Below are 16,472 nucleotides of genomic sequence, written 5' to 3'. Positions count from 1 at the left end.
GATAAAATCATCCAGGGTGAACCAGAGGGGAATTTCATTCCTGAGATACTCTGGGTTCACCAGACATGATGCTGTCTGGTTAACATTCTTAACCATAAAGGTCAAATGGCTTAAAAACAGGTGGGCGAAGAAAACTCCCAGACGGCAGAGTGTAGCAAGCGTTCTCCAGGTAGTTCATGTCTAGAGCTACGGCTGCCTAGCGCCGAGGACATAAGCATCCTCTGCCTTTCTTCCCTAATAGTCAGCCTGTTGTTTCATTCAACTATGTCCAGGCCTCTGGTGCACATATCTGCCTGAATCAATGTGCCCTGAGGATGGAGCAGGGCGGCGGATGTTTAACTGGCAGGTGATTCTGCCACTAGGGTATTGATAGTCATGAGGTGCTATATATCTTTCTGTTTTTCATTTTTTTGTGTGTTTTATTTATGGGCATTGGTGTTTTGCCTGCTTGAGGGTGTCTGGTACCCTGGAACTAGAGTTACAGACAGCTGTGAGCTGCCATGTGGGTGCTGGGAATTGAACCCGGGTCCTCTGGAAGAGCAGCTCATGCTCTTAACCACTGTTCCATTTCTCCAGCCCCTGGTGCTATGTACCCTTAAGGCTGGCTATATCACTATGTCCTGCTACACCAGACACAAAGGTGGCTTGGGTGGGGGACTCTGGGTGTCTATGTGCTAGGGTACCACGGACTCAGCCCCTCAACTTCAGAGTATCTGGTTTGCCAGGAAGGTTCTAGATTGTTCTTGAGGATCCCAGATTCTGGGCTGGCAGCAGGGACATGGAAATGTGCTGACCAATCTCTCAGAACAAAAGAAAACTTGGTCTGAACTGTGAACCATACTCAAGGCCAAGGTGATTTGGGATCCAAAGCGGACAGGGAAATGGCAGTACTCTAGCAAGGGAGGGCCTGGAGATAGGAAAAAGCTGACCCTGCAAGCTCTTTCCTTGCTGCACCCAGGGGCCGTTGCCATAAGTCTTTTGCTAACCTATCATAGTAGGTGGCTGTAGGTCTTTGCTAACCTATCATAGTAGGTGGCTCTAGGTCTTTGCTAACCTATCATAGTAGGTGGCTGTAGGCGTTCGTACTCTTCAGACACAACTCACTCTAATCTACTGAAGGTGCTGAGAGAGTCAGCTTGTATAGGCCCCTGGGCTGTGGTGAGTGCAGGACTTCAGCCAGCGCTCAGGGAGGGCCTGAAACCAAAAGTGGGAGACTGGAAGAAGCCCATGCCGGACCCTTCCTCTCCTCCCCTTCACTCTTCTTTTGCTCTCCCCTCCCCCCTTTCTCTTCCATTCTCCCCTTCTCGCACCCTCCCTTACTCCCTTGGGCTTAGGAATCAGAAATAATTCAGTTTGAATCCTGGTTCACACACACACACACATCTCAAGCTCAAAGCCATACATGAGATGCTGTCTTAGGGAAAAATGAAAGGTAGACATTTAGATAAAAGGGAGAGAGCTGCACCGCTGCAGTTTAAAATATGAATATAATTAATTTGTTATCTTTATCATGTATGTGTGGTGTTCATTTTTCACACAAGTCTGTAGAGGTCAGAGGACAACTTTGTGGAGTCAGTTCTCCCCTCCACCTCTACGTGGATTTGGGTAACTGAACTCAGTCCCCAGGTTCTGGGGGAATACTTCTACCCAGAGATACCCCACTGGCCCCACTGGAATTTTAGCTGGCTCATTTTAAAGGTAAACTGTTCATGAGCTATGTTAGGGGAAACGTGGGGAGTTCCAGGAAGTTCCAGGAGTGGGTTGGGATTTCCTCGGAACAGAACTCACTGTCCATCTGTGCTCTTATACGGGGCTTTCCAGGGTATTTTGATGTCAAGATAGCACAGCTGAGGGCAAGTTTGCAAAGCTACTGAGATGGAGCTGTCTCTACAGTAAAGGAGAGTTAGCAGTCATCCTGAAGGTCTGTCACCCAGCTCGCCATTGCACCAGCCCTAGACACCTTGCTGCTTGCTTTTTCTTCTGGCTCTCTTTCTCTCCAGACCAAGACAGTTATTACCACCAGTGGTGTTCAGAGGACTTAGCAACCAATATGTCTCGACACTGGCCAGTCATAATGGTCAGCGAGCGGTCAGGGAGGCTGCACACCAGCCAGCCATCAAACCTACAGACAACAGCCTAATAGTTATCACACTTGTGGGCACAATCAATCGATCAAGTTTGTGATTGTTTGTTTTTGAGACAGGTGCTCACTAGATAGCCTTAGTTGGCCTGGAATTCACTGTGTAGACCAGGCTGACCTCACACAGAGAGATCTGCCCGCTTCTGCTCCTGAAGCCTGGAATGAAAGGGGTTTGCCATCATTCTTGGCCTTTGTTATTTATTTTCTATTGCTCAAAAGTTCTTGAACGTGCAGGATGTGGTGGCGATCACACCAGGTGTCGTGGTGAATACCTGTAACCCCAGCACTCAAGAGGTAGAGGCAGGAATGTCTTTGGGAGTCAGAGACTAGCTTGGTCTACACAGTGAGTTTCAGGCCAGCTAGTGCTACATAGTGTGACCCTGTCTCAAAACAACAACAACAAAATAAAACTGGAAAAAATAGTGATGAGCCTTTTGTACCAGGAACTCAAGGTTACTGATCAGCTCGGGTGTTCAAAATCTTTTACTGTCAAGTTTGACGCTTCCATTATTTTTATGGTAAGAATATATTTTTAGAAACTGTAAGGCTAGGAATTCTGTATAGTTCTCAAAACAGACAATCTGGGTTTGGATTTCTCTTTCTCCATTTTGACAGTAATTTAGATTCTTAGTGCCTCAGTTCCAGATCTGGATAAGGGTTCTAATATGGTTGGATGTGGGACTCAGGGGTTGGACACTTGTTTAGGATAGGCAAGGCCTTAGTGACGAATGCCCTTCATCCTATCACGTGCGAGGAAGGCGGGCAGACGCCTGAGTTCCAGACCAGCCTTGACTACATAGTGACTTCCTAGTGACTTCCGGGTCACCCAGGGTCATACACAAACTTTGTCTCAAATAGACAAATAAATTTTAAGTGGCATGGTGGTGGTGGCACACGCCTTTGATCCCAGCACTCTAGAGGCAGAGGCAGGAGGATCTCCATGAGTTCAAGGCCAGCCTGGCCTACAGAACAAGTTCTAGGATAGCTAGGGATACACAGAGAAACCCTGTCTAGGTAAGGCTGTGGGCTGCATCCTCAGCAGAGTAAATTACTATTACTACTAAGACTATGGCACTCATGAGATGATTCTATTAAGTCACACATGAGAAGCATTCAAAATACTGCCCATTAATGGCAGCCGTTATCATCTACATTTTATTTTTAATTTATAATTTTATTTTGTTTTGTGTGCATATGTGTGTTCTGGTGGACATGCACATGAATTTGTTGTACATATGGAGGCCAAAGGCTGAGGCATGGAACCCGTCTTGTGTTTGAGACAAGCTTTCTCATTTTCGCCTGGAATTCTCAAATTCAGCTAGGCTGGCTGGCCAGTGAGTCCCAGGGACTGGCCTGTCTCTGACTCCCCGTCACTGGATTACTGACCCGCCCAGCAGGTCCTAAGTTATTCCAGGGTCTGAAGAGTCACTATCTGAAAGATATGGGAGGGAGAGAGAGAGAGACAGAGAGAGAGAGACACAGAGAGAGAGAGAGACAGACAGACAGAGACAGAGACAGAGACAGAGACAGAGACAGACAGACGCCAAGCAGTATTCTTTTTGTCAAGGCATCCCGTTTATTGAAGCAAGTTTTACATCTTATATACTCCTCAGTGAGGAGCTCAGGCAGGGGGGAACTGAGGAAGAGGGAAAGGGGGAAAGGAAAGGAGGGGCTCGGTAGCTGGGCAGCAAAGCGGGGCAGTTGCAAGGTCCGTGGCTAGATCACCTGCTGTTAGTGATGTGCAGCAAACAAAGAAGACACTCTGAGGTGCCGGCTGAAGCTTAAATCTCCAAGGACAGTATACAATGTCTCAGTTAACTTTAAGTTTTCTGTCTCAAGATTTCCACCTCAAGGCCCTGTGAGTCATGAGAAAGGAGAAGCCTGAAATGGCTCCTGACAGATTACAAGTGTGCATCACCACCTCTGGCACCACATCTGGCACCACATCTGTTAAAGTGGGTTCTGGGGATCAGACTCTGCTGGCAAGGCAGGACTTTACTGACTGGGCCATCTCCCTGGCCTCCTGCATCTTTAATGTTCTGAAGCTGTGTTCATCTTTTCCTCCACAGTGATGAAGGTGGAAGAGGAGAAGGCTGGGGTCGGAAAGCTGGATCCTACAGTCTACAGGAGGAGACAGCCAGGTCAAGGTGATGACATTTGAAAGCCTGACGTCACTCCCACAAGGGTCTGAGCATTCCTGAGTGTCACTGTGTCAGCGCTCTTAATTGGAGACCGAGAGAGCTCTCCTGCCTTGACTCTCGGCAGTGTGTCCCGGGTCCTAGCAGACATGTCCAATCTAATCCAGGCTCACAGGCTACTAAGTAGCTCTGACTGTGGCCTAACACCAAACCATAAGCTTACTTTTAAACTATTATGATGGGCTGGATGGTGGTGGCGCACGCCTTTTATCCCAACACTCAGGGAGGCAGGTGGATCTCTGTGAGTTCGAGGCCAGCCTGGTCTACAGAGCTAGAAGAACCCCCCCCCCCCCCCCCCCGCGTGCCATATCCTAACCCTTTCCTTAGTTTTCTCTTTCATTGGGGCATGAATATGACAGTTCCTAGGCCACCATCCCACCTGAAAACTCCCTTTTCCATTTTAAAAGACATTTTGTTGGTTCTGTTTCATGCTAATTTTTAAACATTTATTTATTTCTTTTGTGTGTTTGTGAGCATGGAGGATGAGGTGGGGCTGGGGAGGNTGTGTGTGTGTGTGTGTGTGTGTGTGACTGGGAGATGACTCAGTGGGTTAAGCATTTGCCATTTGTTGTGCAAGTGTGAAAACCAGAGTTTAGCTCCCCAGGACACATGTAAATGTTGGGTGCGTGGGGCGTTCCAGGAGCAGAATTTCAGCTCTTGGAATGCAGAGATAGATAGGGATTCCTCAGAGCAAGTCGCCTGGGTAGACAAGCCCAGGCATCCAGCTCTGGGTGCCTAAATGAATAATGGGGAGAGTTACCAAGGAGGACATCTGACATCACTCTTGGGCCTCCACAAACACAGTGTGCGCATGCTCATGAGCCCATACCAGTGAACAAGTGTAACCGCCCCCTCCCCCACAGTTTGTTGTGCAGTTTTTGAGGTGTGAACTTGGTAGCTGACATGGTCACACCACAGTGACAAACTACTGAACTGAACTTGTCTAGAGGGACCACATGACTGGGCATTTTGTCTGAGTGGACCAGGGCAGAGTTCCCCCCGACAGAAAGCCATTGAATTCACGAATGCTCCCAGCTATGATCAATGAGAGAGACCAACATTTAACAGATTCTGAAAAGAGCAGCTCAGTTAGAACCTGCACAGACATCTGTGGGGCTGTTTCTCTTGGTGCAGAATTGCCGGCTTGGGGCCCCTGGAGCTGAAGTTACAGGCATGTTATTGTGAGCTGTTGGTACGGGTGTTGGGGACCAAACTCAGGTCTTTTACAAGAACAGCCTGTGATGGGAACTTCGGAGTCATGGTGCTTTGATTTTACAGTGATGGGAAAACAGAGCATCCAGGAGAAAGCATGCTTCAGGTTTTGAATTTGGATTTATTTTCCTGAGCTTGTTGGTTGTCAGTGCTGTGGAGAGGCAAAAATGAGAGATGATGAGAGATGCCCCGCCCCTGGCCCTCCCCCCCCCCCCCCCCGTGCACATTTTAACAGAACACGATTCCTGCTGAGTTGGTTCACAGGTAGAATTCTGTCTTCCCCAGTGTCAGGACTTTGGTTCTACCAGGTAGCCCGTGTTTCCATACTGCTTTGGAAGCTGTCGCTGTAACTGTATCTCTCTGTGCTGTTTCCACAGATTTTCCTTCAATACATATTGGATTTCCAGTCCCCAGTTACACACAAAGGAAAAGTGACTCAAAGGGACATCTTCCAGGCCTACAAAAAGTCCAGTGGGCTTTGCAACCAGACAAACCACAGCAGGAGCTGGCTGGCCCAGGGGTCAGGGCCAGCGGCCGGGAAGGCGGCGTGGATCTTACCAAAAGGACTAGTAAGTTCCTTCAAGGGCCAACCTGCTGGTGGGAGTTTCTCTGTGGAATATGGGTGACTTCCATGGGCTCAGTGTTGACCCTCAGGGCTCCACTACTTCTCTCCTCTTCACTGACACAGCTAACCTGAAGCTGTCCATGCTTGCTCTGTGACTGGGAACTATGCTCTGAGTGGAGAGATGGCTCACAGCACTTGCCCAGCACACAGGAAGCTCTGGTTCTTTGCCCAGCACTTGAACCAGGCATGGTGGCAGCGGTGCGTTTGTAGCTCCAGCACTGGGAGGTGCTTTCGTCTGGCTGTTTGCAGAGGAGTTTTCATTCGGTGCTGCCCCACCCACTTGCTTTAGTTATCTGTGCTTTTGGTGCCAGTTCCCAAAAGTCACCAGTGGGACTACTGTCTAGGAGATTTCCCTCTATGTTGGAGGGGAGTTTTGTGGCTTGGAAATTTAAAAAGGTCTTTTTGTTTGTTTGTTTACATTTATTTTGTGGGTGAAGGGTTGTGTTGTGGTGAAAGTGTGGAGCTCAAAGGACAACTTGTGGGAGCCAGATCTCCTCTTCCATCACATGGGAGCAGGGAGCCAGGGCTCAGTTCGAGTTGTTGACCACTGAGCCATCCCTCCAGTCCCTGGCTTGGAGGTTTTACTCTGGAGTCTTTAATCTCTTTTGAGATCTTGTGCACGGCATGAGAGTGTTCGGTTTCATTCTTTCGCAATGAATATCCATTGCTTGCCAACACTATTAATAATACTATTAATAAAGTAACTGTCCTTCCCCATCCTATATTCTTGCTACCCTGGTTACACACCGATTGACTCCATGTACATGGATTCACGTCTAGACACCTTTGCTTCCTTTGTTCCATTGTTCTATGTGTGCTTTTATTTTATGTTGTTGTTGTTTACCAGTACTGTGCTGTTTTGACTCACTGTAGCTCTGCAGTACAGTTTGAAGCATGCAATAATCATCTTAGCTAATCCTCGCATCTCCCTGAGGGAGAGGTACTTCATTATCCTGTATTCATTTTAGAAAACTGAAGTTCAAAGACACGAAGCACAATGCAGCCTGTAATCAGGGAAGCTGGGAAACGAACCATTGACTCCCAAGCCTGTGTGAATGCTACTCTTTGTCAGTGGTCAGCAACAGAGACAGGCTGGTTGGGATAAAGGGGAATAATAGCATATTCTCTTCCTCCCTTCCTCTCCCTCTCCTTCCTTACCTTTCTCTGTTCTCAGTGTGCATATAAACTTAGGAGCTCAATTTGTACAGGTTGTTCAAGCTGCATTCAGGCCTAGAATGTGCAATGAGTAGAACCCTCAAGCCATAATGAGCATGGACAAGAGACATACTTTCTACACTGGAAAAGAAACGGTTTTCTTGTCTGAGAATCTCTTGAGACACCATGGAAGCAAGAGCCTTGGATGCACACAGTCGTCTCCTCTCTGCTCAGCTGCTAATAAGAACTTGTCCCAAGACCCCATCAAGTGGGGGCAGACCCCACCTGGGACGTCCCCTCATCTGTAGGTGGAAGGCTGTGGTGGATACCAACTACCCTGGTCTTGGCAAGGTGGAGGTATTTCCAGGGATGAGGAGGCAGGACTTCGGGCAATAAATCATGTCTGTTGCAAGTGAACTGGATGGCTGGCCACTCCAGACTGCCAGGGTTGCCAAACGAGATACAAACAGATAGAGTACTTGACACAGTCCACTGTGCCTGGTTGGCTCTTAACCGCTGTTGGCACACTTGCATACGTTAACCCACGTTGAGAGCACAGAGCCCAAGGCTTTTCCTCCATGAGTAGACACTTTTCTGGCTTTGCCAGCCTTACTGCTGTGGAGAAGCTTATCGCTCTTGCTGGTGGGAGGGACAAGAGGAAAGTGCTGAAGCTGTCTTCTGTTTGCTGTCATGAGGCCATTCAAACACCAGAAGTGGGGCTGGTGAGAGAGCTCAGCAAATATGTGCTCTGGCTACTCTTCCAGAGGACTTGGGCTTGATTCCCACACCCACGTGGTGGCTCACACGGGTCTGTAATTCCAGTCCCAGTGGATCCAACGCCATCTTCTGCATCTACAGGCACCAGGCATGCACCTGGTACATAGACATACATGTAGACAAAACAACCATACACATACAATAAAAAATGATTAAAAAGAAAGAAAAAATCAAACCCAGTCCAAGATCAGCAGCAAAGGAAAAGAAAGGCTATTTTCTATATAGACACTGGAGTCTTAGAGTCCCAAGACTTCAGAATCAAGAAGTCTTTCACATTGACTTTCGTTCGTTCGTTCCTTCCTTCCCTATGAGTGCATGCGCTCTCTCTCCCCCTCTCTCTCTCCCTCTCTCCCTCTTCCTCTCTCTCTCTCCTCCTACCCTTTCCTCTCTCTCCCCCCCCTCTCTGGCAGGGAGTCATGTAGCCCTGGATGAGCCCTAACTTGCCATGTAGCGCAGGTAAGCCTTGAACTCCTGATCTTGTTACCTCCACCTCCCAACTCTGGATCTACAGACATATAGCACCAGTGGCACCAGGGATCAAACCAGGGCGTTGTGCCCTTTAGGCAAGTGCTCTACCAACTGAGCCACATCCCCACCCCTTTCCCCATTTCTGAAGAGGACGGGCAAAGGCAGAGGACTAATTTCTCTCCACAACATCTCCTCTACCCAAGGGTCTCCGAGGTAGGCTGATTCAAATACACACTCAGAGATGAAACACCATGACAAAAGGCAAGTTGGAGAGGAAAGGGTTGACTTCACTCACAGTTCCATGTAAACAGTTCATTATCAAAAGTAGTCAGGACAGGAACTCAATCAGGGCAGGAACCTGGAGGCAGGAACTGACGCAGAGGCCATGGAGGGAAGCCGCCTACTGGATTGCTCCCCATGGCTTGCTCAGCCTGCTTTCTTATAGAACCTAGGACCACCAGCCCAGGGACGGAACCATCCACAATGGACTGGGTCCTCCCCCATCGATAACTAATTAAGAAATCACCCTATAGGCCCACCTACAACCTGAATTATGAAGGCATTTTCTTAATTGAGGTTCCCTTCACTCAGACAACTTTATCTTGTGTCAAGTTGCCGTAAAATTATCCAGCACAGGTTTCTCTTTTAAAAAGATTTATTTTATTATTTTATTATGTGACTTGCATGTCAGCATTAAGAGTCCCCAGAGCTGGAATTTAGACAGTTGTGAGCTGTCTGGTGTGGGTAACTGATCTTAGGTCCCAAACTCAGGTCCTTTGGAAGAGCAGCAAGTGCTCTTAACCACTGAGCCATCTCCTTCATGGGCCAAGCTGGCCTTGACTCATAGCAATCCTCCTACCTCAGCTTCCCAGGTAATGAGGTTATAGACATGAACCGCTATACTAGGCCTGTGTGACTTTTGTTTCCTTTTTTAAAAGATGTATTATTTTTACGTATGTTCCGGAGTGTGCATATGTGTACTGTGTGCCTGCACCACCAGAGCAAGAAGAAGGTGCTCAAGCTCCCCAGAACTGGAGCGACAGGCAGTTGGGAGCTACCTAGTATGAATGTTGGGGGAAACTGAACCTGGGCCTTCTGCAAGAGTAACAAACACTCCTAACCACTGAACTATATATTCAGTCCCCTATGTCTATGGGTGAATGCCTCTGCTGTCTTGGCATTTCAAGAAACAACCTCTTCAGGAACAAGGTTTCTTATACTCACGTAGGCCATTAGGTCCACAGGGGACAGAGATGGTCATGGTTTCTATGTCAATTAAGGTTAAGGCCATCTGTGGCAGATTTTTGCTGTGGGCAGCATTTCTGACAAGCACCCTCCCTGGGTGACCTTCTGTACCCTGAAACTGGAGTGTGCTCTGGAAGAGAGGGCCTGCTCAGATCTTGTTTACTTTAGGGTACAGTTCATCTACAAGAGATCAGCTTCAGTGGGCAGCTAAGTCTCAAGAGAGAGAGCCAGGGAGGAAGGAGAGACTTCTAAGAATCAGTCTCTGCCAGGGGAGCGTGTGTGGGCTCTCATTACAAGAGCAGATGACTCAAGGCTTGAGCTGGAGGATGCAGCGAGCTGGAGTCCCCTCTCTGGGGCTGCATGTCTCTTCCAGCAGCTCCCGGGGCAGGCAGGTCTATTCATTCCTCTTTTCTGTCCGCACCCCAGCTCCCCATCTTCGTGTTCACAACCCCAGGAGCCATCAACAAAGGCCAGCTAACTGAGAGACCCAGTCCAACCTTTCCAGACATGGATCGGCCAGTGACACAAGTCATGTGTCACCCAAAGATGGCTTTCGGGGGTGGGAAACACAGGCTGGGCCGACGTCCCCAAACTGCCTTCCACAGGGGGGATTCCTGTGGGCATAAATGGGCAGGCTCTCTTCTCCTGCCTTAGAGGACACATTTGGAGTTTTTGTAAAAATCAGGAAAAGGAATTTTGTCAGTCATGAAACTGGGGCACAGGGCTTCCTAGTCCTCTCCCAAAGACTCACTTTGCTTGACAAGAATGACCCTGGCCCCCTGGGGTCATGTCTCCCAGCCCCCTGTACTCTGTCTCCATGCCACTCCCAGCCGCATGCATCCTCTACAACTCCATCCCCAGCTCCTCTTTCCTGGCTCCTAGGTACTTAGCTCCACCGATGTGCTCTTGAGTGTCGGAAATTCACTCACCTAGACAGGATTCACTGTGTGCCCATGCTGTGTAAGCCCCGGTCAGTGTACAGCAATGCGCTGGAAGTGGGGCAGACTCTGACCATGCAAAGCTAAGCGGGGAGAGACTCACAGATCGTCTCCTGAAGTCACTGACCTTTTGATGACCCTAACTTCTCTCCAAGGCTTTCCTAGGGTGAAGCCCATGCTTCTTGCCAGGGTTGGGGGGTCACCAGATCACCCTGTGCTCTGCCCAAGCAATGGGTGGGCAGTCCTTATCCAGAGAAAGAGGTGTTCTGTGAGCTTCAGAACCTCAGCCCAGCCACACATAGTTCCCTTCCAAGTCCAGTCCTTCCTGTCTCCTCTTCCTCCTCTCTATTTCCTCCTTCTTCCCCCTTTTCCTTCTCCTCTTTCCTCCTCCTCACCCCCTCCTTCTTTCTTCTTCTTCCCCTTCCTCCTCTGTTCTTTTCCTCCTCTCCCCTTCCTCCTCCTTTCCCCTCTCTTTTTCCTTCTTCTCCTTCCTCCTCACCCTTCCCTTTCTCTTCCTCCCTTCTTTTCCTCCTCCTTTTCCTCTCCTCTCTTTCTTTTCCTGTTCCTCCTTACTTCATATTATTCCTCCCTTCCTCTCCTCCTCTCTCTCTCTTTCCTTTTTTGAGATAGGATCTCCTATAGACCAGGCTAGTCTGAAACTCACCACATAGTTGAGATTGGCCTTGAGTTCTCAAGAGATGGCATTACAGGTGTGTGCTACCATACTTAGCTTGCCCGAGTCCGTTTCGATATTTGGGCCCCCAGTCTGTGACTCTTGAAGTCATAGACCAGAGATGTCGTTGCTTGTGGCATTTCACATGATGAGGGCCAAGGCTAGTTTGTGACATACTATGTGTTTGTGGGCCCACAGTACCTTAGAGAAGACCAAGGTCTTGGGTGTGCTGGAGGGAAGACCTGGGGAGAAGGGTGGGGCTGGACACTGGAAAGGTCTGGGTTCCTGAGATGTTCAGGGTGGGGCGGGCTAGTGACTGGTGATAGGAAGGAGGAGTCACAGCTACTAGCCACAATGGTAGCAATACCATTAGAGGGCCTGGCCACATGACTGGTATTATCCCTGTTATTCTCACCAGAATTCAAAGAAGTAGATGTGATCATTTCTACATACTTAGTAGGGAAACTGAGGCTCAGGGAGGTTAAGGTTTTGTCATTATGCTACTGATAATAATTTGCAGCATCAGGAGATGAATCTAGGCCTGGCCTCTTCTAAAATGTTGTCTCTCCAGTATCTTTGGAAATCCTCCTTCAGGTGATGGGTCGTCCGGTCCCTGGCTTAGAGAGTCTCCATTTGCTACCTAGGAGAACTCAGGAGGGGTGGGCCAACTCCTCTCATAGTGTAGTGTAATCTGTGAAGCCAGGATGCTCGGTGGGGGGACAGTCCCTAGAAAAAGAACTACTGGGGTCTTGGTGACAGTGAGTTTGCTTGAAGCTCTGCATGAACCTGACCGATTATTTAAGTGGGAATGATGGGAGCCAGGCAGTGGTGCATGCCTGCAACCCCTGCACTTGGGAGTGCAATGGAGGAGAACGGCAAAATTGGAGACCAGTCTGAGCTCCATATCTAGACCTAGTCTCAAAAAACAGCAGGGGACTGAAGCATACCAGAGGCCCCAGGTTCAAGCCCCAGCATTCCCCTGAGGCTGTGGCAGCAGCACCCTGGATTGTAACCTCAGATGCTCCAGACCTCAAGCCCATCCTTTGTGAACTTAAGGCTGGCCTGGGCTGCACTGCACACACCTCAAACAGGCCTTGCTGGCTCTTCTAGCCCCAAATATGAACATGCGATCAGGACCCACGCATGAGCCAGTGTGTGGTGGGGGATAGTAGGCATCCCCAGGTCACCTCACCCACGCCAGGGGCTTAAGGAACATGAGTTTGTAGCAGGCCTGGGAGCCTCGGTAACCTCTGCTCGACCTTGTGTATTGCAAGCACTGGCTGAGCCAAACCCAGATTAGGAGTTCCTCAGAGAAAAAGTAATTCTCCGGTGGGGTTCACACACAACCCGAAGTGGCCAGTCCCTGCTGTCCAGTGAGCGACAATTTGGCACTTTGTCTCAGTAGTGGGCACAAACAGCAAGCCCCGTAATTGGGTTTAAAGTTGGGAAGGAAACTAATCCATCTTCATTTAACACTGTGGACCTCACAGCAAACACTCCCCTATAACAACCCCAACCTTCACCCAACTCCCAGCAGAAAGAACAGGGCCTGCCAGGCTCTTGCCATCAAATCTTAAGATCTTAAGAGGTCCCGGGGGGGTTTGCGCACAAATCCTACCTCCCTGCCTCGGCCTTTATAAGGGGGCCTGAGGAGAGGCGCCCTGCTCTACTGGAGCCTTCAGGTCTGTTGGAAAGGCTCTTGGCGGGGCGGGTGGGGAGGGGGGAGGGAGGGGCAGTTCTGGTGTTTTCACAGTCCTCGGCGCCACCACCCTGCTGCTGTGGGGCACACGGTTCCTGCTTGAGCGCCATTGCTAAGGCTCCTTTCTCGTTATACCTCCTGTTCCTCACCCCCACCCCTCCCCAGGCTTTTCTCCCTCTTTTGCTCTTTTCTCCCAGGATTTCCGTGCAATCTCACACACACACACACACACACACACACACACACACACACACACACACACACACCCCGTCCTCTGGTTTCTTTGCGTTTATTCCTCTCTCGCTAGCCGCAGTCTCCCTCCTTCCCTCTAGCCCTTTCCTGCCCTCCTCCTCCCCGCCTCCCTTGCTGCTTAAACTGGAGCAAAAGTGAGTTTGCTTTTGTGTGGGGAAGAGGACACACACAGGAGCCAGCAGCGGGGCAACAGGCTGGGGCCAGAGGCAGCACCAAGCGCCGGAGACTCCAGCCCTCAGCCGTTCCAAGGAGCAGGTAATGCCCAGACAGGATGGTTCCAGTACTGGACCTCTACTCTGTCTAGGCTTCCTAATCTACTAACTCCTCAGGATCTCTCTGTTTACCTTCTTCTCGGCCTTGAAGGGTGTGAAAGATTCCAGATTTATGAAATATGAGGACAGAGACAGGGGTGGCATTGTTTTTGTTTTTAAAGAATTGTGACTGGGCTCAGAGGCAGGCTAGGTCCAGATGGCTGTGGGTGGTTTGAGCCCTATCACCAGGCCCAAGCTTTAGGTAATGGAGAGGCTTTCCAGCTGGAGATGTACAAGAGCAAATCTATACGTGAAGGGTTTTTATCAGGCTGCGGCCATGCAGCCCAGCAGTGGAGAACTTGCTCAGCACGCATGGGCCCTGGGTCCAGTTCCTAGCAAGGCAAAACCAAAACAGAGCAGTGGTTATCCTCCTCTGAACCCGTGGGGAGCTGCTTTATCTCCTCAGAATCAAGCAGCCATGGTTGCCTTCTAACTCGAAGGTGGAAAATGTGTTTTCTTAATGATCAGGTTTTCGTTTATTGGGTTTTTGTGGGGGAGGTGGGGTTGGTTGTTTTTTTGGGATAAGATCTCTCTTTGTAATCCTGGCTATCCTGGAATTCATTATGTAGACAAGACTGACTTCAAACTCACAAAGATCCTCCTGCATCTGCTAGGATTAAAGACATATGCCACTATGCCTACAGGAATGATCTTCTTCTTCTTCTTCTTCTTCTTCTTCTTCTTCTTCTTCTTCTTCTTCTTCTTCTTCTTCTTCTTCTTCTTCTTCTTCTTCTTCTTCTAATTTCCTTAAACTCAAAGCCAGTGAAATAAGTTTAAAACAACAAAAAAAATTTTCAAAATCAGATGAATTTGAATCAATGAAGTCCATTGTGGACCCGCACACACATAAGCCACTGGCATCTTGTGCTAGGCAAATTGTCTAACTTGTATAGACTGTGTGCTGCCCAGAGAGCTCTGTGATTCCCCAAGTCTATTGCACGAGCATGTTAGGAGGCTGCATGGATGGGGTGCCCTGAGGCAGTAGAGGCAGTGGGCCTGGGGAAGGAGACACTGGGGAGGGTGAGTGGAGGAAGGACTGACTCTTTTGGACCAAGGGCAGTTGGTGGCAGCATATGGACTAGCAGAAAGAAGTCGAACGTACTTCATACCTGCACGCTGTCTTCCCACAGAAGTGTGTAGGAGCTGAAGCGACTTATGGAGAGGCATGAAGTTCTGGGGTGGCACTGAAGGGCACAGGAAGGGAGCTGACAGGGCAAGCCAGAGGTTGCGTGGTCAAGCGCCTTTCGGCCGTGGGCTTTGAGCCTGGATGCTGGGGTTGGTGTGAGCGATAAGGGCCGTCTGTAGGATAAGCCTTGAGTCAGGGGTTTCCTGGGTATGTGGCGACAGTGAGAGTCATGTCCCCATGGACCAGAGACACACTGTGTGCCCTACCTTCTGGGACTCCAGGACACATCCGATGAAGATGAGATCAATGCCTGCCTGGAAGTTACAGGGACGAGGTTAGGTGTCAATAGAGTCCTTGAAAATAGTGACAACACAGGACCTACTGATGAGTAGAGGAAGGCAGAAGCGGGAGAAACTGAGGCAATGAGAGACTGGGAAGAAGACGGAAATGTCAGGAGGTCTGTGGGACGGTTGATGGGAGGCCAAATAAAGGGCTGGTGAGGAAGAAGTATCCTTGACAACACGGGGGGGGGGGTAGGAGGTGGCGGGAGCCCGGGGATGCCTTCAGCCAAGGCATTGCTCATCCTCTGAGCTCATCGTCCGTCCCTCTCATTGGCTCCCTGTGCTGCAGCCACACAGGGCATCCACCACACTCAAGCACAACTCATCCTGATGTGTTCCACTCACAATTCAAATGCCTTTCTCAGACGGGCTTCTGTGACCAGCATGCTTCCTACAGCCGCCCTTGGGAAGTTTGTCTTCTTCCAGGACACTCAGCACTCTCCCCAGTGGTCATCCAGGGGTTTGTTTACTTGCTTATTACCCGGCTCTGCCATAGCCCGACCTTGACAAGCAAGAACACGGGTCTTCTTCTTGACTTTACTTTCTGGTACCAAGGACGGTGCCTGGCACAGAGTAGGGGGTCACTACACAAGAGGAAGAGGGAAGGAGTGGGGGGCAGGGAGGAAAGGCGGCTCCGAGACCTTTCCTCGGATCCACTGGTGAGGAGGCAGGACATCCAAAAATCAGGCCCACAATGCCAGTGAGGAAAAATCTCACAGGACACTAGCGCAGCCTTTCCCTGCCTCCTCACCATCGCTGACTGGCTTGGGACCCAGTGGAGCCAGAGACGGTTTGAGGCTTTTGTGCCAAATGCAGCTGGATCAGGCCGGTCCTCATTTCATTTTTCTGTTCCTGGATCCTGCTGCTGCCCTGGCTTCGGTTATTTCCCAGCCTTCACTGGTACTGATGAGACCCCAAAATAAACACAGACCAAATCCGCATCCAGGGCAAAGGGAGAAGAGTTCAGTCTGGCCCAGAATGTGGACTGAGTCTTAGTGAGTGACCCTCCCTCCTTGCCCTATGCCTGCTCCCTTCTTGTTGGCCTTGTGACCTCCTGACCTCTGCAGGACACTCAGCACACCCACCTCCTTCACTTTTCAGGGTCTCCGGCTGCTGAGCAGCTGCAGGACATCCTGGGGGAGGAAGATGAGGCTCCCAACCCCACCCTCTTCACAGAGATGGACACTCTACAGCATGATGGGGACCAGATGGAATGGAAGGAGTCAGCCAGGTGAGAAGGGGTCAGGATGGAGGGGCGTGTCTGGGGCATAGGCTGGTGGGAGATGGCACCTCACAGTTTGAGTTCTGTCGG

General features: G+C 49.8%; 1 protein-coding gene across 1 annotated transcript in view; it reads left to right on the top strand.

The window, feature by feature from the left end:
- Window positions 1–16,269: 16,269 nt before the first annotated feature.
- The window catches only part of Slc4a5 (solute carrier family 4 member 5), a 63,187-nt gene continuing 62,984 nt past the window's right edge, over window positions 16,270–16,472 (top strand). The window contains exon 1 of the mRNA XM_050164962.1: window positions 16,270–16,391. Within this exon, the coding sequence (XP_050020919.1) occupies window positions 16,339–16,391 (53 nt within the window). The 5' untranslated portion in view covers window positions 16,270–16,338. The remainder of the gene's footprint in view (window positions 16,392–16,472) is intronic.

This window comes from Alexandromys fortis, unplaced genomic scaffold (genome assembly GCF_014885135.2).
Source record: "Alexandromys fortis isolate MF-2015 unplaced genomic scaffold, M_Fortis_MF-2015_v1.1 scaffold_138, whole genome shotgun sequence".
In the NCBI taxonomy this organism is placed as follows: Eukaryota; Metazoa; Chordata; class Mammalia; order Rodentia; family Cricetidae; genus Alexandromys; species Alexandromys fortis.
Note: the sequence above shows the minus strand (reverse complement) of the source record. Positions and strands in the feature narration are given on the sequence as shown.